The 27,460-nt window shown below is 39.2% G+C and overlaps 1 protein-coding gene across 3 annotated transcripts in view; it reads left to right on the top strand.

Annotated features, from left to right (window-relative positions):
- The window catches only part of xpo4 (exportin 4), a 121,549-nt gene that overhangs the window by 57,906 nt on the left and 36,183 nt on the right, over positions 1-27,460 (top strand). For 2 of the 3 annotated variants that reach the window (XM_048532221.1, XM_048532220.1), the window contains exons 8-10: positions 10,786-10,943; positions 11,396-11,570; positions 18,083-18,259. In XM_048532221.1, coding sequence (XP_048388178.1) covers positions 10,786-10,943; positions 11,396-11,570; positions 18,083-18,259 — 510 coding nt within the window. The remainder of the gene's footprint in view (positions 1-10,785; positions 10,944-11,395; positions 11,571-18,082; positions 18,260-27,460) is intronic. The other variant, XM_048532223.1, reaches the window with a different exon arrangement.

The raw sequence follows: 27,460 nt of genomic DNA, 5'->3' as shown, positions 1-27,460 counted from the left end.
AATTCCCTCGTCCAAGTCATTAATAAAAATTACAAACAGTAGAGGCCCAAGGACAGAGCCCTGTGGAACCCCACTCACCACTGACTTCCAGGCAGAATATTTTCCTTCTACTACCACTCGCTGTCTTCTGTTGGCCAGCCAATTCTGTATCCAAGCAGCTAAGTTCCCCTGTATCCCATTCCTCCTGACCTTCTGAATGAGCCTTCCATGGGGAACCTTATCAAATGCCTTACTGAAGTCCATATACACCACATCCACAGCTCGACCCTCATCAACCTTACTAGTCACATCCTCAAAAAACTCGATAAGGTTTGTAAGGCATGACCTATTCTCAGAATAAAAAAAACCGTTTAGGACTGAGCATTTCTTCAGTCAGCAAATGCTAAGTCTTTACAACTCTCTGACCTGGAGAACTCTTAAGGTTTAGTCATTAAGCATGTATATGACAGAGATCAATAGATTTTTACATAGTATGGACATCAAGGGATACGAGATTGTGAGAGAAAAATGCTTGCGGAAGATCAGACATGATCAAGTTGAATAGTGGAATGTGTTTGATAGCTGACTGTCCAACTCATGCTCCCTATTTGTTCCTTTCCAAGGCAGCCTTTCCAATACCTTGTTTCACTTGATTTGTATCTCAGCCATTGCCTGTACTAACCCTGCTTTCAGTGATATTTTGTTGACATTCTGTTCCTTAATACAAATGGCAAGTACTCATTCAAAATTCTAGTCTTAGCCTCGTCTTTGCTACTGGTAACATTTTACATGAAAATAAAATACAAATCTATTGGAGTCAGCATGCCTTTATAAAAGGTTTATGTTAAGGTATAAAAGGTAAATGTTTGTCTAATCTGCCAGGGTTCTTTGAAGGTGTAACAAGCAATATGAATAATGGGGATCCTGTAGATGTTTAATAGCTGCACTTCCAGAAGGCATTTGATAAGGTGCCACATAAGGTTAGTACACAAGAGACAGTTACATAGGGTTAGGGATCATTTATTAGCTTGGATAGGGTATTGGCTAACCAACAGAAAGCAGAGATAAAAATAGCTCTTTTTCTGATTGGGAGGATGTTAGTTGTTTGCCACAGTGGTTGATCCTTGAACCCCCAACTGCTTACAATCTATATAATGACATGGGTGTGGGCATAGAAAGTACTATAGCCAAATTTTCAGATGCTACTTAAATAGACAGGAAAATGGATTGGAATGAAGAAATAAGACATTTATAAATGGATATGGATAAGTTTGGTGAATCAGCCAAAATTTGGCACATGATGTTTAATGTGGATAAGTGAGGTTATCCATTTCAGTTGGAGGTATAGAAAGGCAACTTATCTAAATGGGAGGAAGTTCAGTGTACAGGGATCTGATATCCTTGTGCAGGAATTGCAGAAGGGTACTATACAGGTACAGTAGCTAACTGGAAAACAAATGGAGTTTTGGCATTTATTGCTGAAGGAATATTGTATTAAAGTAGGAAGCATGGCTTCAACTGATCAAGTTATCGATGAGACAAAACCTGGAGTATTGCATACAATTTTGGTTCCCTTCCTTGAGGAGGAATATAGTTGCATTGGAGATAGTTTGGAGGAAGTTCAGTGGATTGATTGTGCTGACTATTGGATAGTCATCAGTGATCTACCCCACTTTTTACCTTTATGATGTAGGGAAGGTCATTGGAGCAGCTGAAGATGGTCTGAGTTGGGATACCAGCAGTGTAACTACTGCAGGAAGTTCTGGAGCTAACTGGCCTCCAGCAACCATAAAGATCTTGCTCTGTGCTAATTACGCTCGCATGAGCAGAGAGCTTTCGTCCTACTTCCCATAGATTCTAGTTCTGCCAAGTCTCCTTGATGCCACACTTGGTCACATGTGGATTTGAAATCAAGTGCATTCAGTCTCTTCTAGAATTCATCTTTTTTGTGCATATTGAACCAAGGCATATGAGGTCAGGGACTGAGTGGCTCTAGTAGAACCCAAACTGAGCAGATTATTGGTAAGCAAGTGCTGAACTCTGAGAGAGGGTATTCTCTTCATGAATGGGTGAGATAAGCTGGACAGCTTGATTTTAACAGGCTTCCCTCCAACTTGGCATGTTCTTTGCAGACTTACTACGAATTCAGCTTGAACTCCAACTAAATTAGATAAAACAAGAACCTTTCCAAGCCAGTCAGTGTTTTAAAAAAAAAGCTTCAGTGGGGTCTACTGAAGCAAGCAAATATCACCAAGCACGAGTTTAAAGGTAGCATTTCCCAGGCTCACAGTGAACATTCAGTGACCTCGTTTAAAGAAACCAGTATGTCCAGAAAGTTTGAGCTAAGCCTGTTTTCCACAACCCTTCAAAGTACAAGTCCTTCAAGCAATATTAAACTTTTAGAATAAACAGATTATACTGAATGTAATTGTTCTGCTAATGGTGCACAGCGCATCATGGATGCCCAGTTTTAGTTCACTGGATCTGTTCAAAATCTATCCACAAATAGGACAATAGTAGTGACACACAACACTGTAGAGGATAGAGAATATCTTCTCAGTAAATACAGGACTTCGTCTTGACAATGACAATCTGGTGATCACTCCTGATATTACTGTCATCGACAGATGCATCGCCTCCAAGTAGCTTGGTAAGCACAGAGTCAAGTAAGTTTTTCCCTCTTATTACTTCCCTCATAACCTGCCATAACCTAGTCCAGCAGACTCAACAGCTTAGTTCGCAGTGGTGGTATTGAACCATGCTTACTAATGGACAGTGAAGATCTCCCTCCTAGAGTTAATTCTGTGCTGTTGCCACCAACATTCCCACTAAACATGCTGATTGCAGCATTAACTTTGAGTCCTGGAAGTCACTGTTGTGTATGGACCTTGGAGGCATATGCAGATGGAAAGAAAATTAGAGGGAATGCTACTTGCCACTCTCTGTGCTTCTTGTAAGTAATATTTAACATGGAGTGCTGATTCATCAGCTGTTGCACTGGAAGAATTTTCCTTGTCCATTTTTGACCTGATCCCATGAGATTTCATGGAGTTGATGTCTGAGTACTCACGAGGCAATTTCGTTCTACCTGCAACCATGATATGTAAGAGATGATTCTATGAATAACTACCCTGTGGCAATCTCTTCTAATTTTTCCGTTAGCTCCCCAGATGTTTGTGAATATGACTTTGCATAGTAGACAGGACTGGGTTTGCCATTATTGTTTCTTGTACCTAGGGTGATGCCTGGTGGTCCATCTGATTTTGTTCTTGCTTTAGACATGTTGGTTACTGGATCCAACTGAATGCCATGCCAGGCCATTTCTGAAAACATTTAAGAGTCAACCACATTACTGTTTGTCTGGACTTGCATGTGAGCCAGAGGGATTTTACAGAACAATTTATTGGTTACCATTAGACTAACTTTTAGTTCCAGATTTATTACTTGAGTTCAAATTGTACCATCTGCTGTAGTTTTCAAACTGATGTCCTCTGAGCATTATCTCATGTTATTAATCCGGGTGATATTGCCGCAAGCCATTGCCTCATTGTACTGATGTGTACCACAACTTCAGATTCACAGCTTCACTTATCATATTCTTTACCTTTTGTAGGGCTCATGTTGGTTAGTGATTTGCCTGTCTGACCCCTAACTATGGAATCTCCTATAATGATTGCATTTCAATTCTTTGTGGTTCCTTCCTGTGCACCGTTTTCTCATTGGTGCTATAGTCTGAACTGCACTGCTTACTGCTCTAAGCTCCGGTACTGGCTACCTGCTTGAGAGGGGCATGCATCTCAGTTTTGTCCTGTCTTCCTCCTATTACTCTTATGGATTGCTTTGAACCACTATCCTGAACTCTTACAGCTTGTGAGGTGGCCACATTCTGGAATGTTTGATCCAGGAAATACTTATCCATTCTACTGGACAGTACTGACTCCAGTTGCTCCTCAAACTTCAAAAACTGAGCAGCAGATGAAGCAGCTGATACAATTCCAACATACATGGTCCCCAAGCTGGCTGACAAATGGCCTGAAGTTCTCACATGGTGCAGGAAATAAAGCAGCAAGTGTCATTCCTCTTCTGTGATCTATTAAAATAGCCTTAAATCTTGTTAATGCATTTTTTAAACTGTTCATTTGAATTCAGGTTAGTATATCCAATGGATGCAAACCATAACAGAGATGGCAAGCAGTGCAGATCTCTTTGGGATGTGTGCCTTTCTCAGACAGGTACTCAACATTGCCTCTAAACCTTGTAGGCAATAGCCTCTGCTAATATTTTTAATTTACCTTCTGTTATACTTAGCCTGAATGAAGTATTTAACTTCCCAGTTCTTCGTTAGATTGAATGCATGAGTTTAGAGGGAAAGAGCAATCACTTTTACTGCTTCTTGCGACATTTCATTTTAAAAAATTTGAAGTTCAATTGATCAGCACTGAACATATCCAAACACTAATCAATGTGTGAGTTTCACTCCTGTTCTTGTACTGGGCCGGTTTTATGCCAGTGTCCATGCAACCCCGCTCTCGCTTGCCCTTGTTAGTCTTGACTTAGTCCCATCCGCCTGCTAGTATAGCTCTGATCTCGCTCTTGGTATCTTCCCATTGGTGTCCTTGTGATCTCAGTCAGGGCTATCCTCATGCCACAATTGCTGTTTTCCCTCTTGTACTAGGTCCACCCTTGCCATGCTCTCTCTTTTGCCACACTCTAGTTTTGGCCGTATTCTTACTCTTGGCCTATCTTCGCCCCACTTCATCCTTTGCCTGCCCTTGTTCTCAGCCCTCTTTGTCGCATAGTTAGCCCCTCAGGTTTTCTTTTCTAGATAACACAAGATGTGCAACCTATTGCCAGATGCATTTTAATTTTATAAAAATCATTAGTCATGGGGCATACGGCTCAGAAACAGGCCTTTTGGCCCAACTTGTCCATGCTGACCAAGTTTCCTGAACTGAATTAATACCATTTGCCTGCATTTAGCCCATATCCCTGTAAACCTTTCTTAGCTATGTACCCGTCCAATTGTCTTTTAAATATTGTCTTTTAAATATTGTAATTATATTCCCCTCTACCGTTTCTTCTAGCAGCTCGTACCATACATGCACCACTCTGAATTCCAAGGGTGAGAAGGAGGTTTTATGATTGCTATTAAAGTTGAACTTCTAGTGTTCTAATTGTGAATGCAATGTGACACCATATGTGTTGTAATGTGTTTATAGCTTTGCAGTAATACAGACAATAGTCTACTTGTATGTAATGTCGGTTGAGTTGTGTTTGATTAGGACATGTCAAACCAGCTTTAGGAGACACTATATGCAGTCTGAGCACAGCAACGTTTAATATGTTGACCTTTAGTAAGACTAGAGTGACATTCACATACTGATACTGGAGCTTTCCGTATGCTTTAATTACAACGCCCACAGAACCATTTTGGCAGGTTTAGATTTCTGATGTTAGTGTGACCCAGTCTCCAGGGTGTCCCTGGAAGATACTGATCTTGTATTTGTTAACCTTGAGAAAGTAACCTTGTGTGAAGTGCTGTCCGTGTTTGTCACATTTCTTGTAAATAGAAAGATGACTTGTGAAACAAATTTGGGCCATTGTGCAGTCTTCAGAGTTAAGGTATAACAATACTTGAATTCCTAAGTAGTTGCAAATCTTGTTCTTGAGCTTAAAACACTGTCGACTTTTAAAACGTCGTCAGACTTTTAAAACGTCGTCAGACTTTTAAAACGCCGTCAGACTTTTAAAACACACTTAAATTCAGTTAGAATGATGTGAATTAAACATGTCCCCATTACATAAATTGTTCCCTGACTCACTGTCACGCTGCCACTGTCTCTGTCTTGCTCTGCTGTTACTGTACACTGGCCGTCTGGGCCCCCATCCCCATGCGCCCCTCTCCCCCTCTGGCTGCCTCCATCCCCACGCACTCCTCGTTCCCTCTGCCCCCCCATACAACCCTCTCCCTTAAGCTCCCCCCATCCCCATGCACTCCTCTCTCCCTCTTGGTAGACACCATATCCAGAAGCATTCACTCTCTATCACTGATGTACTGTAGTAGCAGTATGCAATGTAGAAATTTGCCAAAGCTACTTCAACAGCATCTTCTAACCACCTCCCCCCCCATCACATACCCCACACCACCACTAAGAAGGATAAAGGCAACAGGTAAATAGGACACTGCCATCTTCAAGTTTGCTTCTGAGCTGCTTACCGTCCTGACGTGGAAATATATTGTTGTTCCTTCACTGTTGAAAGGAAAAATACTGGAACTTCTTTCCTGTCAATATTGGTGTTCCACCTACACCAAATGAACAGTTCAAGAAGGAAGCTCACTCACTACTTTCTCCAGGGCAGTTGGGATGGACAATAATTACTGGCTCAGTGAGCAGAGCCTACATCCCAGGAATGAATTCTTTTAGAGAAGAACTTTTGGATTAAAAGACGGAGGTGCTACCTGATATGTAACATGACCTTGTGTTCTGTAGGTAAGAAACTCTAAATTCAGATTTCCATTGGCTGGTTGGACTTTTTTGCAACGTCATTACATACTGTGTTCTCTGGTAAGAATGTAAATATGATACAGAAATGCTATCAGTAGTGTAAAGATCTGGTTTTTAAATTATGAAATGGGAAAAAATTGCCTTGAAACCAAGGATTGCTGAAGGATTAATGCATATTGTTTTGAAAGCACGTAACCTGACACTAATTGTAAATACTGTTTATGTAGTTACTAGTTCATGCAGTAGTAAATAGTTCGCAGATAAGCTGGAGCCAAGGACTGTGTACAAATGGAAATTCAGCAGATCACAAGTAGCTGGTTGGTCTGTGATCTAGTGACCAGTTATCAGTGACAGAGGACTTCTGTCAACAAGTATATGATTGGTTCTCTGATAGCTAACAGCTTGGGGCTACAAACAGGATGGTGAGAAGCCATCAGATCTCCATCAGCTCAGGAGCTCTCTTGGTTCTCTGCTGTAAAAGCCACTTCATGCTTTAAGCAAAAAGGTTTATTTTCCCTTCAGTTGCTGTAAACAAGACTTTAAATTAATCAGAGTTCTTTTATAAGTGTGAACCAGTTACCCTATGACCCTGCAAGCCAGTGCAAGCATCTGGAGAAGGGAGATCAAGAAGTATAATTGTCATCAGTGGAAGAATTATCCCACCAGATCTTGTGCACAGAACCCACAGAACTGTTAGTGTTTCCCTGTGCCTATAACACCCTATTTCATTTCTTGTCTGCATGAAACGTAGAATCATAGAAACCAGAAGCAGGTGCAGTCCCTTCAAGCCTGCTCTGCCATTCAGTGTAATCATGACTGATCGTCTGCCTCAGTGCCAGATTCCCACTTTCCACCCTTACCCTTTGATATCTGAAAATTTATCTTTCTTCCTTGAAAATATATTCAGCGACTTGACCTCCCCAGCCTTCTATGTAGAGAATTCCACAGGTTCATTACGCTTATGAGTGAAGAAATTTTTCCTCATCACAGCCCTAAATGATTGACCCTGTATCCAGACACTGCCCCTAGGTTTGAGAATCCCCAGCCATGGTATGGTGACTTAGTGGTTAGCACTGCTGCCTCTCAGTACCAGGAACCCGGGTTCGATTCCACCCTTAGTTAACTGTCTGTGTGGAATTTGCACATTCTCCCCACGTCTACGTTGTTTGCCTCTGCATGCTCTGGTTTCCTCCCACACTCCAAAGGCATGCATATTAGATGGATTGGCTATGCCCATAATTTTCAGGACTGTAAGAGGGTCATCCAAGGGAAAAGCAGGATTACAGGGATGGGGTGGGGAGATGAGTCTGGATGGGTTGCTCTTTGGAAGGTCAGTGTGGACATGTTGGGCCGAGTAGCCTGTTTCCACACTGTAGAATTCCATAGAATCCCTATGAAAAACATCTTTCCTGCACTTAGTATGTCTCACCCTGTAAATTTCTATGTTTCAATCCATTCCGTTTCTTTTGGCTAACCTTTCGTGAATACAGGCCCAGTTGAACCAATCTCTCTTCATAGGATAGGTAGAGGGGCAAGTGGGAGTTCAGAAAGTTTTGAACTTTTAGCTACTAGGTGCCAATAGTTCATAATTGTTTGCCCTTGGCTAGTGTCTATTTAATTGTAATAAATAGTACTCCTGTCGAGGTAATTTGCAGAATTCTGTTTTAAAAATTATCTTAACTTTTATGATGTCTCTGGGATTAGTAGACCTTCATTAGGAGCATGCTACCCAGTGAGGCAAAACAGTAACAATTGACTCTAATCTGAGAGATATTTTTACATGGTTAAATGTAATTGGATTTCTTAGTGATCCCAGTTAAAGCCTGTTTTTCAAAGGGAGCATTGTAATTTATGGACAGAATAGCTACCAGTAGATGATGACTAATCCGGCTGGTCCTGCAGGTCTCCTTAATAGATATGAACTGTTCATTTTTTCCATTTTTTTAATGTTATGTTGCATGATTTCCTGATAATGCAACAGATTGATTTATACTCAGTGCAGTTAACACTACATTTTTTTAAAAGTAATATGACAGCTACTTTGTTATCCGCGATGGGCTAATACTAAAACAGATGTCAGTGCTAATTTGCTAAAGCTGTTAGCAGTTTATCACCAATTTATACTGAATAAACACGCAGAGTAAGATCAACCTATTGAAAGATTTATTGAAACTAGTTCATTTTATTGTAACAACAGTGCATAATTCAAATTTCTCTCAAACTAAGCTGTCATTAGCCCCCCCCCCCCCCCGGTCATGCTTGATTTTGACTTTTGTTTGGGCACTGATGTCTGTCAAATATACAAGGATTTTTTTTTGTTCTTTAAAACTTTGTCTGTTATGTTTTAAAAGAAAGTTGACTTATAAAGTTCAATCATGAAATATGCAAACTTTGTCTAATAACAAGACCGTAGATTTGCCAAGTTTAGTCTGCCTAATTTTACACAATGTAGATAGTCATATTCATTTGTTGTCAATTTTAAACTTTGTATATCACTATTTGTTGACATTTGTATGTAGCAAATTGAGATAGGAACTTCAAGATTGGCATTTGATACACATAAAGACTGTGTTTTAAAGAATTTTGGTCTTGTACAGTTTTCCACAAATTAAGTGCCAAATTGTCAATAGGCAACAAAGGGAGGCAGTTTAAGAATGCCTTCTCCCTTTGAAGACCGAGATGTGGAGAATTTTTATTTTGAGGGTTGTTAGTCTTTGAAATTCTCTCCCAGAAAACAATTAAGGCTGGTTCTTTGAATTTATTCAGTGTTGATTTGGTAGATTTTGACGGACAAAGGATTCAATGCTTAGGAACATTGGAACAGGCATAAGCTGTTCAGCTTCTCAAGCCTGTTCTGCCATTTAATAAGATCGTGGCTGATGTATGGCCTAACTGCTTATACCCACTTTGGCCCGTATCCCTTAATACCTTTGCTCAACAAAAATTTACTAGTCTCAGATTTCAAACTAACAACTGATCGAGCATCAGCTGTCGTTTGTGGAAGCAAGATCGAAACCTTTACCACTCTTTGTGTGCAGAAGTGCTTCCTAACATCTCTTCTGAGTGGTCTAGGCCTAATTCTCAGACTATGCCTCCTAGTTCTGGAATCTCCGACTAATGGAGATAGGTTAGATAAGTTTGAAAAAGTTAGTTAGTTAGAAAACTAACCTTCCAGCTCAGCGAGCAAACTCACATCCAGAAACTCAACCTGAGCTACAAATCTTCTCACAACTCGATAGGTTAGATAAAAATAAACTATCTTTTCCTGTTAATATCTTGAAAAACTTGATCACCTTTAACTTTCCACTTTTATAGAAAACAGGTGTAACTCACATAATCTCTTCTCATAACTTAACCCTTGAATTCCCACTATTATTCTTGTAAACATTGATTACAGTCCATCCAAGACCAATATAGCCGTTCACGAGTGCAGTGTACTGCTCTCAGTACGTCAGTGCGGTTAACCAGGATTTTGAATATCTGCAGCATAACTTCTGTGCCTTATACTCCAGTCCTCTGGATAGTAAGACCAGCATTCCATTAGCCTCTTTGATTATTTTCTGAACTTGTTTGTGGCATTTTAAAGATCTAATTGCCTCAACTCCCAAGTCTCTTTGAACATTAGTGTATTTAACTGCATACAATTTAGGAGATATCCTGATCTATCCATTTTCAATCCAAAATGGATAACCTCACACTTGCTTACATTGAACTCCATCTGCTGCAGTTTTGTCCATTCACCTACTCCATCAATTTTCCTTGTAACTTTGTGCGACACGGTCAATGTTGCCTAACTTTCTGTCAAACAAATTTGGACATATGACTTTCTATGCCATTACCCAGTCATCAGTACATAATGTGAATAATCGATACAGAGACGTGTGGCACAGCACTGGTCGCACCCTGCCAATTTAAATACTTATCCATTATCTGTACTTTCTATTGCTTGCCACTCAATAATTTGTCTTGATTTACATGGGATGCAGAGTGGATGGTAGTGTTGAGTCTACAACTAGACCGGTCATGACCTTATTGAATGATGGAGAAGGATCAAAGGGCTGAATCGTCTACTGTTGCTCCTGATACAATGTTCGAATCTAAGGCACATTTCGTTATTTCTAGTTCTGGATATGATACAAATGCTGTTCAGTGAACATGCTGAACTTTGAACTTATCCAACATGGCATCAGTTTTCGTCTGCTCTAATCATACAGCCATATGCTAAAACACAGACTAATAATTCATGATTAACTTTCAACATTTAAACTTAGAGCTACAGGGGAAATTTTTTTTCTTGTAGGTACATCGTAAAATTAGAGAAGATTCTGACATGGCACAGGATTCGTTACAATGCTTGGCACAGCTGGCCTCTATCCATGGACCTATATTTCCTGATGAGAGAGCGCAGGTTGATTACCTGGCTCATTTTATTGAAGGATTACTGAACATGATTAATGGGTATGTTTGGGAGCAAAATAGATTACGTTTTGTGTCTTCACAGGTTATTTGAGGATACCTTCTTTGATTCCATGGTAGACAAAAGTAGGAATTACCAGAAAAGCTCAGCAGATCTGGCAGCATCTGTGGAGGGAAATCACAGTTAACATTTCAAGTTGAGCCACCCTTTCTGAGTACTGAGGAAGGGTCACTCAATCCGAAATGTTAACTGTGATTTCTCTGCAGCTGCTGCTAGACCTGCTGAGCTTGTCTAGCAATTCCTGTTCTTGTCTCTGGCTTAACAGTATCCGCAGTTCTTTTGTTTTTGGTTCTATTGTAATTTAATTTCAAATCAAAAACTGCAAATATAAATTAATCTGTAGAACTTCTGACTTTTTAGAAAATCAGATTTTTATTTTGCAATTCTTATTGCTACAGTTTACATTTGACTTCTAGCCCACTTAATTTTCCAGGATAGAAATCGAAGATTCTGAAGCTGTGGGAATTTCCAATGTTATCAGCAATTTAATTTCGGAGTTTCCACGCAGTATCTTAACTGCCATTCCAAGTGAACTGTTTTCCTCCTTCATAAACTGCCTCACACATCTCACCTGCTCTTTTGGAAAGAGTGCTGCTCTGGAAGAAGTAGTAAGTGTTTGTTTTTCATTTTACAATAACAGGTTTGCCTTAGTACTTTGACTTGAAGACAAACAGAGACTAGAATATTGTCACATTTCTGATGGACTTCTCTCTCAAAATTACAAATTTTCATTGTACCATTGTACAACCCATACATATACTAGCCAACTCCAAAGGGATACGAATATTATCAACCTGGTTTGGACATTAATCTCAGGTCACTTTTCTACACTGAGTATAGTAAACAGAGTGCAGCAAGAGTTCACCAGACTGATTCTTGGGATGATCTTTGAGGAGCAATGAACCTCTGTCTGGAGTTTAGAAGAAGGTCAAAAATTGAACTAATTGAAACAAATACAATTCTTGCAGGTTCAACAGAGAAGATACGGGAAGGATGTTTCCCTTACCTGGAGGGTCTAGAACTTGAGTCCCAATCTCAGAATAAGAACTGAGAGATTTTGGACTGAGATGTTGAGGTTTTTTTCACTTGATATGTGGGAAATCTTTGGAATTTTTTAGCCCAGAAAACTAAAGGCTCAGTTATTGAGTATGTTCTAGACAGATGGTTTGATTTCTAGACATTAAAGATATCAAAAGATAGGGGTAGTGGCAGCAGGAAACATTTATAGGTAGAAGATCATCCATGATCTATTTGAATAACAAAGCTGGCATATCGGGCAGAATTACCGGTTCCCGTTTCTAGTTCCATTGTTCATGCTATTCATCCAAAGAATTCTATATATTTGTGTGATAGGTATTGTTCTGTTCTAAAGAGAGGTTTATTTTAGTACAAACTCTTGGGGGCCAGATTTTCAGATGACAGACAACCATGATTCCAGTGTAAGTGAAAGGTGAGTGTGGGACCCCATGGAATCCCTATCGTAGCAGTTTCCAGACACCACCACCCATCCTCCAAGTAACTAGTCAACTGACTCAATATTTACCTCTCTCACCCTCAACTACACCACTTACAGCTTCTAGACCCTAAACCCACCTCCAGACCCAACAACACTGTGATCTGCCCTCCTCTGGACCTATTCTGTACTTGCCTGTCTCTGAAGCCATTGTGGGCGTCCTGTCTTGTTGTGAATTCAGTTCCTCTCGCTTTCCTCCCCATCAAACCGTACCACCCTGTACCCTTCACTGGACTTCCCCACCTGACCTACTGTGAGCACTAAATTTCATACCCGTCCTCCTTGTATTTGGATTCCTATCCACCTGGTTGCCTACCTACTTAGCATTCTTGTCCCTTACCCCTTATTACCCTAACCATATGACATGCTAATTGCAGAACCTTTTGACACTCTATGCCTTCCACCTGTCACCCTACCTCCAGGACACTAAGCTTTAGCACATCACCCCAGCATCTTGTGCCTGGCATCCTGCCCACCTGGCATTTTATCTCCATGGTAGCCCACTCCATACCTACTTTGCATTCTGCACACCTGGCATGCTATACTGTGTCCACTTGGTACCCTAAACCCAGCACCCTTCCCCTATTCATTTAACATGTCACCTGGCAGCCTATTAATAACCTTTTAAAATGGGACCCTAAACCTCCTGGCTGGCAGCTTGCCCACCAGGCACCCTAACCCTCATTACATACTCCATGCCCATGCCATCTTACATGCTTGAAATTATGCCTTTGCATGTACCTTATGTGTTTTTCATTTGGCAGCCATTTTGATAGCTTCTGTCAGCAAATCTTAACCTTTGCATTTCAGAATATGGCAGCTCCCTGCTATGAATAAAGTGTGTGTTTCCTGTACTACGAGAGAACTCTTAAGATGAAAATATAGTTCCAAATTTCTGGAAGAACCCTTATTTGACTCTCCTGATTTCCCATCAGAAATGCAGAATGCCCTTGTTTCATAAAAAGAATTGATGAGTGGCAGTTTGAGAGATTAGCACTCCATGGAAAATTCAGCAGGTGGCTTTTAATGGTGTGACATCATAGTGGGAAAGTTCATTTTAAAAAAATTTAAAAGACAAATAATTCCTCCAATGGCTTGACTGTTGACAGCAGAGATTTGCTGGCCCATACAGATTGAAACCTGTTGTGCTGAATTTGAAGTAGCATATAGGGTGCAATTAATAATCTCAGTCTGTTGGAATACTGATGTAAAAAATTGATTTCTGGTCAGAAATACCTCTTGCTGGACATATATTCATGCGGACAAGTGAAGGCAAAATTAGACCTGCCTGTGAGATACGCCACATTTAAGAATCTCCTGACACTCAGTCTGAGTCTAATCTGAATAGCTGTTTCAACAAGGTATTGTCGAGGGCTTAAGTCCCTTGAAATCATATTCCAACAAGAAATAAATGCGTTTTAACGAGCAAGATTGAACAAAATTGCTGGGGATTTGAAGAGGGATGCGGGTAGATGATGATGGAAAAGCAGGGAGGAAAATAGTGGCACTTTTTCTTTGACAGTAAATGCTTTGTATCTGTGTTTTGGGACTTTTTCACATTGCGTGAGATTTGGATCCTCCTGTTAAGGTGGCTTTCAGTAAGTTTTAAGTGGGGGTTGAAATAGTCGTAATATATCTGAGTTTACTCAGATTCGTAAACATGTTCTCCAATTTTGGCAAATGTAGCAGCATACTACCATTATGCATGCACGCATACAGCAGTATATGTAGTATATCGATTATATGATTTTCTGAATTCTTATTAAATGGGTTCTTTGCCAACTTCATCTCTCAATGTTACTATTTTTAAAAATTTTACTTTGATGTTCTGTTAAATAAACTCTATTTGCATTATATTTGAGTACTGTTCACCTGTGGTTCTGGTTACAGATGTATTGCCCAAAAAGAATGGTGTCTACTAACATGTCTTTTTATTTTGATATTCCTACCTACTGAAAAACATATTTTTAAGGGAGCAGGTATGAAAATAGAGTTTGTGGTGACAGGAAGTGAGGAGGTTAAGTTTAGGAGTCAATTAGTTGTGTACTTTCATTACTTCTCAAATGCTTGAGCTTACAGAACCATTCAAGATTGTTTCCTTCTACTTACACAACTGCTACCCATTTCACAGTAGCATTAGCATAATCTTCAAGGCATTCTTCAAGAATAGTATCTAGTATGATGGTGAATGGCAAAATTATGGTTATCAAATGCAGTTGAAGAAACTACAAAAGATAGCTAAATTTGTAAGTGAATAAAGTCAAATCCACAAATTTTGTGGTATATATAAAAGAAAATTCCTACTCCAGTGTAGATTGGCACAATTTCAGTTTTGCTTAGTTATTATTATATTAACTATGTCTCGTGTAAGTTGATTTGCACCTTTTAATGTGTATACATACATAGTGTTATGAAGTTGGGTAGAGTAATTGTGAAGTGGAAGGCAGGAGGGAAAATGTGTGGTTCCTTTAAGAGATTGGTACTTTGTTTGTACTTACTTACATGTTTTTGGAAAAGTTCCTTGTGAGCAGTAGCTTAAATTTTCGGTACAGAGCCTCAAAAAGTAAAATGAACATGTCAAAGCCTTGCAGGTGACAGGCAAAACAGCAGTCTTGTTTTGATGTGACAACGAGTTTGGATTTGGCCAATTAATTTAAACAAAGCACCTAGAAACAGCCAATTGAATTTAAATCTGATGGTGTTGACAACCTGAAACCAATCATAAGAATTTGATTGTCATTACTGGTATATAAGACGGGGGCATTTGGTAAACTGGGGAGAGCCAACTGCCATTTGAAAGAGAGAGCCATCCGCCACCTGCCAGAGTAAGCACCATTCAGAGAAAGCCCATCTAATTAACCAAAGGTGCCACGGAATTTTAGTTCAGCCATCATTGAAGAAATTAGAGATAAAACATCCCTGACAGCAAAATTAATGGGATAAAAGTGTTTGTGAAGAGAGTGGAGACAACAGAATATTCCACAAGACACTCTGTGTGAACTTGGAGAGACTAAGTTATACATTATTGTTTCTTATTAATTGGGGTTATATTAGTGGGCCTTGTTTTTATTTAAACAGCCTTCTAGTCGAATTTAGACCAGTTAGACAGTAGTTAGTAGTCTAAGGGGAAATTGTCAGTTTGTTAGTAATTTTGCTAATTTGTTCATTGTTGCGTCAAATAATTAAATTGTCTCTTGTTACTTGTAAAGTAGAGATCAGGGATTTTCTTTCTTTTAATCACATTTTTAGTTGATTATGAGGGGAAAGGAGAGCTTCTCTAGATGTTTTGGGGTAATTATTAGAGGGGAATCCCTAGTCCTGTCTTAAAAGATTGGAGCTTGTGTTTTAGTTTAATTATCAGAGGGGTTCGGCCATTCCTTGTCATTACATTTACTAATTTTTGCACAATTTTCAAACAGTGTTATAAATGTATATTAAATGATAAATGCTAACTTAGTGCTATAAAGCTCAGCTGCTACTAGAATTTGTAAAATAAACATATCCTGCTAAAATTAAGATTTGTGCGTTAGTTTTAATAATCCCTGTATTTAACCCCTAAGCATTCTAGCCCATATGAGATGTTAACGGGTTAACCTCCCATGAATTTTTATGCTCCTTATCTCCTCATACAGGCTTATGTGAACACTTTCTCAACTTCCTGCCCAAATAGGATTGGTTGTGAAACATATGTAGGGGTGTGAAACATCTGTAAACTCAAAAAGCATTAAGCTCTGTAATCTTTATGGCTTTACCCACACTGCTGCCTACCCCTGTTTCTGCTGAAATGGTCAGGTCAGTGACCTTTGATCAAGCCAGGCAGTTGTCAACCACTTGAAATCGCATCCTATTGTTATGATACACTTGGTGGCAATCAAACCTGTATCCTGTTCTCAGATGTAGTAATTGTTTTATGTATCTGCCAATTCCAAGCATATAAAAGTGGGAACTGTCCCCTGTTCGGGGAGAATCGCTCACATTACTCAGCACTCTGTGCTGGGTTGCGTATAGTGATCCTCTGCAGCTTGTACTTGCTTAATAATAAAGGATTGTGTTTTTGTAATCAGGTCAGTGTCTTGCTCTTGCATCAAGTCCATGAGGGTCTCTGAAAAACGAACCTAACACGTATCTGTGGCTTACTTTTCCTTTCTGATAGTTTGTGGAGAAAACAGTCGTTCGTTATTTATTCACTCAAATTAAATATGGAAGATTCAAGCTTTTCAAACTCTTGAGGTCATTTGTATTTATAGTTTTATTTAGCAAATTGCTTACTTTTGTATCTTGTTCCTACTCGAAGAACAAGCTGTACATCTTAAGATTTTGGAGTGCACTTTCACCAATTACAGTTGTAGATCAGCTCTTTCAAAACTCAGTGTAAAGTTTATCTGTTCTGATTAGTAACAAGACCCATTCCAGGTATAAATGTTTCAGTATGCTTTATAGAATTTATGTGATTCTCATAATAATATAAAATGAACCACACATAATACAAGCATTGACAAAAACGGGGGTTGCTGGAAAAGCTCAGCAGGTCTGACAGTATATGTAAAGAGAAATCAGTTAACATTTCGGGTCTGGTGACCCTTCACAGATGCTGTTGGACCTGCTGATCTTTACCAGCAACTTCTTTTTTTGTTTCTGATTTACAGCATCTACAGTTTTTTTTTTAATACAAGCAGTGGTTGTTCTCTCTATTTGTCAGGATGCCAGTTGACAACATTGGTTTGACTTGGCTGCTTATCCTGTTGACTGAAGCTGTAAAACACAGGCTGCCTTATTCCTACTAGCTACTACCGTCTGCATGATCAGAGATGTTTTAAAGTCTAATCACCTTATTGTGGATGAACAGGACATGATGAAGCTTGGATTAATTAAATAATATATGCCCAATTCCTGATTGCTTCCTACAAAAATAATGGTCATTGTGGTAAATCTTCCTACTGCCCTGTCATTCATTTGTTAATCTGCCAATCATTTTATATAATCATCCTTTTTGTAACAGCTTGTCCCTCCTAGCTTGACCAATTCTGAAAATCTTTACGAAGATAAAATGGTACCAGTAAACAGTTAAGGCATCTGCTTGGACAATGTTGTGACATCTCTTTCAGGTTGACTGTCATCCCAAATACCTCAATTGGTACATCTAAGATGACACATTTAAGATTGCAAGAGTTTCCAGAGAACCTCATTCCAGAAACAACCACCATTATTAAACAGAATGCAGTTTAACCCCTCACTTCCTTAATCAAGTCAAAATGATTAATTTTTGAAAAATAACTCAAATGTACACTGTCAACATACATCATTTAAGTTGCAAAATGTTTGTGTTTATTCTGCATCAGTACTTTATGAAGAGGAACTAACAGCACAGTACAGTTCTGCTTGTAGTTTTGAGAATTGATATTAGAACAGTCTGATGATCAAAAACAGGTTTTTACTACATTGATGTTGCAATGGGCTTTCAAAAAATGCTTTGGCATACAGTCGTGGAGAGGCTGTAATGTTTTTGTATTGATGTTAAACTTGACGTTATTTTCTTTCTATATATGTATGTTCCATTAAATTGAGTCATTTACTGAAGAGTGACTGATGCAATATATTTATTTATAGTTGGACAAGGATGACATGGTGTATATGGAGGCATACGATAAACTACTTGAATCGTGGCTTACCCTTGTACAAGACAATAAGCATTTCCATAAAGGGTTTTTCACTCAACATGCTGTACAAGTTTTTAATTCCTACATTCAATGTCATTTGGCAGCACCAGAAGGCACAAGAAACTTGGTGAGTACTCTTTCAAGTTTTATTTTGTTTCATTTGCTTAGTGGAGAGGACTTTGCTTCTCAACTGGCATAATACCTTGACTAAAATGAAGTAGCAAATCGTTTATTCTTGCCTTCCCGCCATTTTTGTTTCTGAGGGCAGCAGTATCACCTAAATTTTATCGAAGTTCTAAAATAATCTTTTGACGTGGAGCTGCTTTGAGTCTCATTATCCAATAATAACTGTATTTGCTTTAAAATTCTGCTTTTGGTATTTTCCCTTCATTGTTTGCTTTCTGTTGTTTTATTGTGTTTCTTGAAAATGTTGGCATGGAAATTAGGTGTTGTCCACTAATTGCTCTTATATGAGTTCTAGCAAGCTACTTTTCAAATTTGACATTTTGTGGGTATAACAGCTGAACATTATCCTGTGCTTATTTGATTGATGGCATGTAACTTGCAGCAAGGTCAATGGAAATGTAACAAGACCTTCGCTTTCTCAATCTTAAAGGGTTTAAGCCAAGTGTACCACTGCAACTGCTATTCCATCAGAGATCAGATAACAGCACACATTGGGAATTGGATGTGGCGATATGGGGGCAGCTTGCTCAGTTATTAGATTAGATTATCTACAATGTGGAAACAGGCCATTTGGCCCAACAAGTCCACACTGCCCTGAAGCATCCCACCCAGACCCATTCACCTATAATCCACATACCACTGAACCATGCTGTGGGCATTTTAGCATTGCCAATCCACCTAGCCTGCACATCTTTGGACTGTGGGAGGAAACCAGAGCACCTGGAGGAAACCCACACAGACACGGGGAGAACGTGCAAACTCCACACGGACAGTCACCCGAGGCTGGAATTGAACCCGGGTCTCTGGAGCTGTGAGGCTGCAGTGCTAACCGCTGAGCCACCGTGCCGTGGAGCTAACTTTATCAACTGAATGAAATGTGAATCATTAAGTAATTTTGAATGGGGAAAAAGAAAACCAAGCGTGCAATATTTGATACTTAATTATGTGTAGAAAGGCACAGAATAGATCTGCTTTGAGTCACTTTCCACAGCTTTGTGAATAAATACCACTTGTGCATCTAATTATGGCTTCAGCTTTATTGTTCTGCATAATGTGTTTCTGATGATTTATGTAGCATTGAAGTAGAATTAGGCAAAGTGGATTGATAAATAAACATTTATTTCGTGCATTAAACTGATGTAAACTAGACTAGTTTTTGTTTTACCTGGAGACATAGGTATCACTGTTAAGGCTAGCATTTACTGCTCATCCTCAAGCAATTCGAATTGACCTGTAGTCTTAACTCCTTTAGTAAATGTAGTGTTGGAGAGGGTGTTCCAGGATTTTGACCCCCTGACAATGAAGGAACGTCAACATAATTCCAAGTCAGTATGGTGAATGACTTGGAAAGGAACTTGTAGGTGTTGAAGTTCCCTGTTTATACTACTTTTGTCCATCTTGTCACAGTAGCACATTTGGAAGGTGTTGCAAAAGAAACACTTTGTGAGTAACTGCAGTTCATCTTGTAGAAAGTACACATTACTACCTGTGTTACAGATTAAACAGGGTGCTTTGTCTTGGATGGTGTTGAGCTACTTTAGTTTTCTTGGAGCCACAATAATCCAGGCAAGTGCAGAGTATTCTAACGTGCTCTTGCCATTGAGAGTTAGGAGCTACTTTGGTGCCATCACTCGGTCTTTACCCTGCTCTTGTAGCCATGGTATTTAATCAGGTTTTTGGTAAATGATAAACTACGAGATGTTGATGTTACGGGACCTGAGATGGTATCACCATTGTATACCGTGGGGAGGTAATTTGATTATCTGTATTTGGCGACAGCCATTGCCCAGTACCTAACAGCCAAAGGCTGACTGCTGTGAGCAAAATTGGACTCCTTGTGCAGCAGAATCTGAGAAATCGTGAATTGTACTAAACGCTCCGAAATTTTCGATGAACATTCCCATTTTTGATCTTATATTGAAGAGAAGGTAATTTGATGAAGCAACTGAAGAGGGTTGGGTCTAGTATATTCCCTGAGGAACTCGCATAGCATTGTAATGAATAGCCTTCTAACAACCCAAATCATCTATATTTCCATTAGCTATGTCAGATTTTGGGATTCACTTTAACGGTAAGATGTAAGTCAGTTACAATGACATACTAAATTTGAGAAAGTATGTCTAAAAGTTTACTAATCCTGATTTAATTACAAGACCTGTTACAGGTATAAATGTTCATCCAAAACACTCAACAAGTACAAAAGAAGTGATGTGCAGTAAAAACACTGGTTTCCAGTTGGTTCAGCTTAGGACCCTGAATGGTGGGCATGTCTCTTGTTGAATGAAGTTCTCCTTCTGTCTTTGGTTTTCCTTTCTTGTAAACAGAACTACTAAAATGTACCCCTGCTGACGATTACCACCTGTGCTCAATCTAATTGGCTTGCCAATGTATGAATAACACTTTGATCAATCCTCTATTGATTATGATAATGCCTGATTACTAATTGAATTTATTGAAAGTAATGGTCATCTTGGTGACATCACTTCCTATTGTCTCCTGATTTCTTTCTTTCTAAGATCACCTCTTTTTGGAAACATAATGCCTGTAACAACTTTCCAACTTGTTACATCTTTACTGATAACTGGCATTAATAGAATAACTGGTGTGTCTGCTTAGCGCATGTAGTGTCACCCCCTAGTAATTAGTATCATCCCAAATGCCCCAATGAATATATCTAAATATTGTCCAAAATCAATCGCTATCCGTTAGCTAAAAGTACCATGTATGATTCTTTAATAACCAATCACTAAAACTGAGATAACGAAGTACAGTTGCAAACTGCAACAAAATAACTAAAAGTTATGCAAAGGTCTGTTTCATTAACTTAAAAAATTAAACCATTTAAAACGTAGCTGGGTATTTGATAAAAGGCTTCTCCTTAACATTTTTATATTTGTTAGCCAAAGTTTACATTAGCTTGAGCTCTGAAAGCAACCGTGAGCATATGGTCTTACTTTTGACTTGGGCCAAATAGCTACTTTTCTTTGCAAAAAGTGTTTACAAGTAACCACAATAAAATAAAATGTGATACCTCACTTCCTGAATTGAATCAAAATTAATAATTATGGAAAAATCTACAAGTATGACTTCACGTAGTAGAGAATCTTCCTCCCTAGTTCCCACTGGCTTCAGTTTTGCTGGTTCTCTTTGATGCTGCACTCAGTCATATTCTGCCTTAATGTGTAGGGCAATCACACTGGCTTCACTTTTGACATTCAGCTCCTTTATCCATGATCTTTTCTCTGAAGTAGGGGAGTCCAAAGCTAGAGGGCATAGCTTTAAAGTGAGAGGGGAAAGATTTAAAAGGAATCTAAGTGGAAGTGGTGAAGGCTTGTCAATTACAGCATTTGAAAGGCATCTGTATAGGCATATGAATGAATAGGAAGAGTTTAAGAGGGATATGGGCCAAATGCTAGCAAATGAAAATAGATTAATTTAGGATATCTGGCCAGCATGGACGAGTTGGATCCAAGGCTGTTTCTATGCTGTACAGCGGTCTGACTCTTATCTATGGCTCTGTAGTACCAAGAATATAATGCGGCCTGGCAGAACCTGAATTTGGCATCAGTGAGCAAGTTATTGCTGAGTGAGTGTGGTTTGACAGCACTCCCAGTTACATCCGCCATCGTCTTCACTGATAATTGTAAATAGACTGATAAGGCAGTTTTAAAAATTTTTTTGTTTTTTGGACAGGAATCCCCAGAACGAAGTAATTGCTTCCTTGTTTGATGAGGTTAAAGTAATTAGTTGGCCACTTGTCTGTATGGTGCAGCATGAATGGTTTTAACTAACTTTTGTGGCTTTCCATTAATCGATAGATGTTCAAGAGGCCAGGAAACCAGAGGTTAGTTCCTTTTACGATCCACGTTGTTGTGCTCAATCGGGTATCCACAAAATGTGTATGAGATATTTTATGCCAGATTTGTGTGCAGTACGCTGCAGAGAATGGTAGGGCAATTGCAGAGGTTCACCAGTTGTCCAGAAAGATCCACCAGGTTTGGTTAACAGGTTGATCAGAGTTGTTTTCTTTAGATGCTTGTGGACAGACAAAGTCCCGTCTCAAGTTGCTGTCAAGTATGTTGGATTAGGATTATGCTTTAGTTTCATTTAGGTGTTTATTTTTCAGTACTGGTATTATGTAGGTGAACATATTGGATACAGTTTGAGAGTTTCGGTGAGAGATTCCATGTAATGTAGTAATCTGTCAACTATGTAATGGCCTTACTAAGGATCTGTTCCAGGGTGCAGATGGGTGGACCTTGGGTGGCACAACAGATTCATCAACATTCTGGCAATAGTACTGTGAGACCTGTACTCCAGAACTTGCTGTGTCTTTAGCCAAGCTGCTCCAGTACAGCTACAACACTGGCGTATACCTGATAATGTGGAAAATAGCCTGTGTATGTCCTGTGCGCACAAAGCAGACAATCTAGCCCAGCCAATTATTGATCAGTCACTCTACTCTCAATCATTGGTAAAGCGATTGAAGGTGTCATCAACAGTGCTAATAAGCAGCACCCTGCTAAATGCTCAATGTGGATTCTGCCAGAACCACTGAGCTCCAGATCTTTATGGCTTTGGTTCAAACATGAACTGAATTCGAGAGGTGAGGTAAGAATGATGGCCTTTGGCATCAAGGCCCCATTTGGCCAACTATGGTATTGAAGAGCCTGAGCAAAGCTGGAGTCCAGAGGAATCGCACTGTTGTTTGGAGTCTCACCTAGCTCATTGGAAGGTGATTGTAGTTGTTGGGGGTGAATCATCTCAGCTTCAGGACATCTGTGCAGGGGCTTCTCAGAGTATTGCCTTGAGTCCAGACATCTTTGGCTATTTCATTTCCTTCCTTTATAAGGCCAGAGAAGTGGTGATTGTACGATATTCAGACCCACTTGAGATCCCTCAGATGTTGAAGCAGCCCATGTCCAAATCCAGTAAGACCTGGACAACATCCAAGTTTGAACTGAAAAGCAGCAAGTGACATTCACACCCCACACATTAGGCAATGACCACCTGCGATAAGGAACAATATAACCACCACACTTTGACATTCAGTGGCATTACTGTCACTGAATTCTCCCCCGGCATCACCATCCTGGGGATTACCATTGATGAGATACTCACTTGAACTAGCCATATATAATACAATGGCTACAAGACCAGATCAGAGGCTAGGAATCCTGCTGCAAGGAACTTGCCTCCTGACTCCCCAAAGCTTGTCCACCATCTGCAAGGTATAAGTTGAGAGTATGCTGGCATACTCCCCACTTGCCTGGATCAGTGCAGCTCCAGCAGCAACTTGAAGAAGCTTGACACTTTGCAGAACAAAGCAGCATGCCTGACTGACACCACATCCATTCTCCATTGGATTCCATTTGCTACTGATCAGCCCATCTGACTATTCCATTGACATCCTCTTGTAACCTAACCTCCTCACTGTTGACCACCCCACCAATCTTCGTATCATCACTGAACTTTGTGATCAACCATTCTGCGTTCAAGTAGAAATTGCTTATGTATCCCACAAACAACAAGGGTCCAAATGCTGTAGAATCCTACTGGACACAGGCTTCCAGGCTCTCAAACTCCCCTTGATCATCACCGTCTGCTTTCTGCCACTCAGCCAATTTTGGATCTAATTAACCAAATTTCCTTGGATTCCATAGGCTCTAGTCACCAATTCAGACCCTATTAAAGCCTTGCAGGTTCAAGAAGAAATCATCATATGCCATGTCCTCATCCATATACCTGGTCACCTCTTTGAAAACTTTTCTCTCAAGTTGATTAGGCAAGATTTCCCCTTAACAAAACCATTCTGATGCTCCTAGATTTAATCTTTGCCTCTCCAATTGCAGGTTAATTCTGTTCCTCAGAAATGTTTCCAATAGCTCCCCCACCACTGAGATTAGATTGATTGGGCCTGCAGTTTCCTGGTTTACATTGGGCTGTTTTAAAAGAGTAGCAGGTCATGAGGAAACATTTTGTGGCATGCATACTTGGAGCAGTTATTTGATATTGGAATCTTTTAAGACAGCTTTTCTCTGGCAGCTTTCCTGAGCCCTCCATTGATTTCCACATTTGGAGCTAGTTTCTCTGACCATTACTGCATTTGCCCATCTGCTTGATTTGGTTGCGAATTTTGCAATTTTTTCCCCCAAGTACGTTAGCCTTCTATACTAAAGAAAGCTGTCATCATTGCCTTAGTCCATCAAACATGATTTCAAGGGTATAGCATTGGTGGATCTATGTACACAATGTGTGGTAACATGTCACTCTTGTAAAGCTGTCTGACTTTTAGTTCACCGTATCTCTGTGTGGAACCCTTTGCTATCATGCTGAAACAATCTGTTTTGAATCTGTGTTAGTGACTTTTAGTTCTGCAGCCAAAAGAGCTCAGTCTAGATATTATCTAATCTAACCAGTTCGGAGATGATGCACATTTCTGGAGTATGTAGGATTTGAATTTAGGCCTCCTGGTTCATCACCACTGCACTATAAGAGCCCTTCAGCCAGGAGCTCAGTCTAGTCCTGTTCTAATGAGGTGACTTCACATGACCAGGTTCCCCTTCTCTCAGATATTCATTAGGACCCCTTGATTCTTTTTCAGGTAGCTGCTGCTTTCCCCCTCTTTGTCTAAGTTGGTGTACAACTGAGAGCTGCTATTTTAGGCAGACTGGGAATTAAAGATGACACACAGTACATGTGGTTACCTTAATACTGTAGCAGGCATTGCTGTTACTCAGCCATTAGGTATTCATCAAAGAGCTTATTAAAGGGCATGCAAATTTCGACTTCCTGATAACAACTTAGCCTTTCCCACTAAATTATTTAAGTTGGGAGAAATTGATTCAAAGGATCAGCAATACTGCTTAGAAATGAGATGAAGGTAAGCAAGATTTGCATTTAAATTATGCCTTTTAATTCTGAGTAAATTCTCCAAAATTAGAAGGTCTTAAAGTGCTCAGTGTACTTAACTGATGACAAAATACGCAAGTTTTCACATGGTAAGATTCCACAAGTCAAAATTAACATCTTTAACTCATTTACTGAAAGGGAATGAGAAAGAAAGGTTAACTAAATACTTGAATGGCCAAATGAGGAGGTTGAACCTCTTTTACATAGAATAGTGCCACATGGAAGGAGGCCATACAGCTCATTATGCCTGACCTGGCTTTTTGGATGAGCTGTCTTTTTATTACGTCGTCTTAACCCATTCTAATTTTATTGTTTCTCTTCTATTTCTCTGGTTAATGTGATATTGAGAACATTCTTTTAGTTGAGAGAGACAAAGTAAGACATTTGATACATCATTGTGCCCTCTGCTTCTTCAGTTTCGTTTACTTTAGATCCAACTTCCCACTGATCTTTTTAACCCTTTACTTGCCAGTGAAACATTGGAGCCTATTTAGTACTGGAACTTTTGACTGAAGCAATTCTGTTAGTTGAGTTGAACCATTGTTCTTATTGAGAATTTTATTAATATCTCATGTTAACTCTTCTTGTTGTGTTCTTACATATAGAACATAACAACACAGTACAGGCCCTTTGGCCTTCGATGTTGTGCCGACCTGTGAAACCAATCTGAAACTCATTTAACCTACAGTGTTCCATCATCATCCATATGTTTATCCAATGACCATTTAAATGCCCTAAAAGTTGGCGAGTCTACTACTGTTGCAGGCTGTTGTTAGGATGCTTTTAAGTATAAATCAAAAATTCGCATTTATGAGCTTGCCCTTCCCCCACAAGTACATGACTGTAATCATGAATGTGAGAAAAACAGAATGTTATTTCTTGTATTTAATGAAATCACTGCAATCTTGAATTTGATCAGTCATGCCAACATACTTACAAGTATTGGACAGGATATTTTAAGGTAATATCTTTCTCAATATAGCAATCTTGTTAACAAACTCAAAACATTATAATGAGCAATATCCTCTAAAATAAAGACCAGTAGGATTGCAATAGCTTCAGCAATATAGAATTCTTAACATATATCATTGTGGACTTTCTTTAACATTTTTAGAAGAATGCTTCCTAGTGGTAATGCGCTTGTGTAACAGTATAATTTATGTACTAATGTAACATAATATGTTTTCAGCTGGACTCTTAATTTAAAAGGAAGGTTCTTGAGGGGTTTAAAATCCCAGGCCAACTTGATCAATCAGATTCTTTAATACTAAGAATGTGTAGGTCATTGCTGGGAGCATGTTATTTTGTACACTTGGTCACTGAGGTGGATTGCTTGGATTCCTAACATGTTTGTGAAACTGATCTTAGCTGTCTAGTCAGTGCTTCCTATTGTAACTTTGAATTCATTCCTTGCATTTTATTGACTTCAATTAATATTTTCACATATTGGCATTTCTCCTTAAAACAACACCAGTCTGTGCTGTTTAAATGGAGTAAGTATATTAAAGATTGTTGCATTAAATTAGCAATTAATGTTATTGTTAACTACATTTGGAGTCTTCGGGATATTATGAAAAATACCTTTTCACACTTAAGTGGATGAAGTAACTCAAGTGATTTAAGTCACAAGGATAATCTCTATTATGAAAATAAATGTTCGCTGAATACTTCATGCTGATCATGTCATGTTTTCTTTATGCGACAAATAAATGGCTTCATTGTATTAAATGTGAATAACTAAACAATTTAATGGTAACTGTTTGTAAGGATGTCTTAATACTTCCCATTATGGCATGTAAACTGCCTGTCACCTCTCTTCAAAGGTGCCAGGCTATCTTGAAGTTTGCTTCTCATATTATGTTTAATATATCTGACAACTGATTTCAGTATCTAACCCAGTGATCCATGAAGCATTTATATGATACTGAAGATTGTTGGCCTGTGATCTTTCCTTTCATTACACTCTCGCTGACCTTGTAGTAACTGTTAATGGTATGTGAGCACACAGTCCCCTTCTCAAGGAATCCTGAATATTCAGAGCTCAAATTGTGAACTTTACTATTAGAGATAAATACATTTTCTGCTAAAATGTACGCTTCCTCAGTATGATTTACTAGGGAGGATGGAAAACGTTGCCACATTTTGCACTCAATGATTTTGCTTTTTTTTTCAAAGATATAACATTTTTAAGCCAATTTGACAGGCAAGACTGCAAGTTACCACCCCAGAA

The sequence above is a fragment of the Stegostoma tigrinum genome, chromosome 6 (genome assembly GCF_030684315.1).
Source record: "Stegostoma tigrinum isolate sSteTig4 chromosome 6, sSteTig4.hap1, whole genome shotgun sequence".
NCBI classification, from domain to species: Eukaryota; Metazoa; Chordata; class Chondrichthyes; order Orectolobiformes; family Stegostomatidae; genus Stegostoma; species Stegostoma tigrinum.
This window is presented reverse-complemented; position numbering and strand designations above follow the sequence as displayed.